General features: G+C 69.6%; 1 protein-coding gene across 1 annotated transcript in view; it reads right to left on the bottom strand.

Annotated features, from left to right (window-relative positions):
* NEK2 (NIMA-related kinase 2) overlaps positions 1–758 on the bottom strand; it is a 36,551-nt gene extending 35,793 nt beyond the window's left edge. The window contains exons 1-2 of the mRNA XM_012734203.1: positions 547–758; positions 83–323 (exon numbers count right to left, since the gene is read on the bottom strand). Of these exons, the coding sequence (XP_012589657.1) occupies positions 83–323; positions 547–731 (426 nt within the window). The 5' untranslated portion in view covers positions 732–758. The remainder of the gene's footprint in view (positions 1–82; positions 324–546) is intronic.
* Between the last annotated feature and the right edge of the window lie 34 nt (positions 759–792).

The raw sequence follows: 792 nt of genomic DNA, 5'->3' as shown, positions 1-792 counted from the left end.
GCCTCGCTGCTCCTCGGTGCCCGGCGCCCCGCGGGCACAGACGTCGCCCCAAGGCCCTGCGCCTCGGCCGGGCCGGCCTCACCGGGGACATGTAGTAGGGCGTCCCCACGAAGGTCTTCGCGAAGCTCGTGTCGTGCTTGAGGATTCGCGCCAGCCCGAAGTCGCCCAGCTTCACGTTCTGCCGGGCGTCCAGGAACACGTTGGCGGGCTTCAGATCCCGGTGCAGCACCGTGTGGCCGCCGTCGCTCCGCCGGTGACACTCCCTCAGCGCCAGCGCCAGCTGCGTCATCACCCGCAGGACAAACTCCTCCTCCAAGTACTGCCTGGAACCACAGGGGCCTTCTGCACCGGCCCCCGCGGGCCTGGGACCCCCCACAGGGTGGCACGGGCACCCGCGGCCAGTGGGGCGTCCCTTCCGGCCCACGGGGGTGCCTGCCCGGCGGTCCGAGGGTCTGTGGGCCCCGCAAGCCCTCCTTCTCACTACCAGCTTCCCCCCAAGAAAAGGGCCCGGCAGCGGGCCGCGCCCTCGCGCCCGGGGCCACGCACCTCTCCTTGGTGCCCTTCGCGATCACGCCGGCCAGGTCCCCGCCCTCGCAGTGCTCCATGACGATGTACAGGGTGGTGTTGGTGCGGTCGATGATGCGGTCGTAGTATCGGACGATGTTGGGGTGCTTCAGCTCCCGCAGCAGGTTCACTTCGGACACGAGCATTTGCTTCTCGGCCTCCGTCATGGAGCCATAGTCCAGTTCTTTCCAGACCAGGATCTGCAAGGGGAGCCGGCGTGGGTGGGGC

The sequence above is a fragment of the Condylura cristata genome, unplaced genomic scaffold (assembly GCF_000260355.1).
Source record: "Condylura cristata isolate star-nosed mole 26May11 unplaced genomic scaffold, ConCri1.0 scaffold00050, whole genome shotgun sequence".
NCBI lineage: Eukaryota > Metazoa > Chordata > Mammalia > Eulipotyphla > Talpidae > Condylura > Condylura cristata.
Note: the sequence above shows the minus strand (reverse complement) of the source record. Positions and strands in the feature narration are given on the sequence as shown.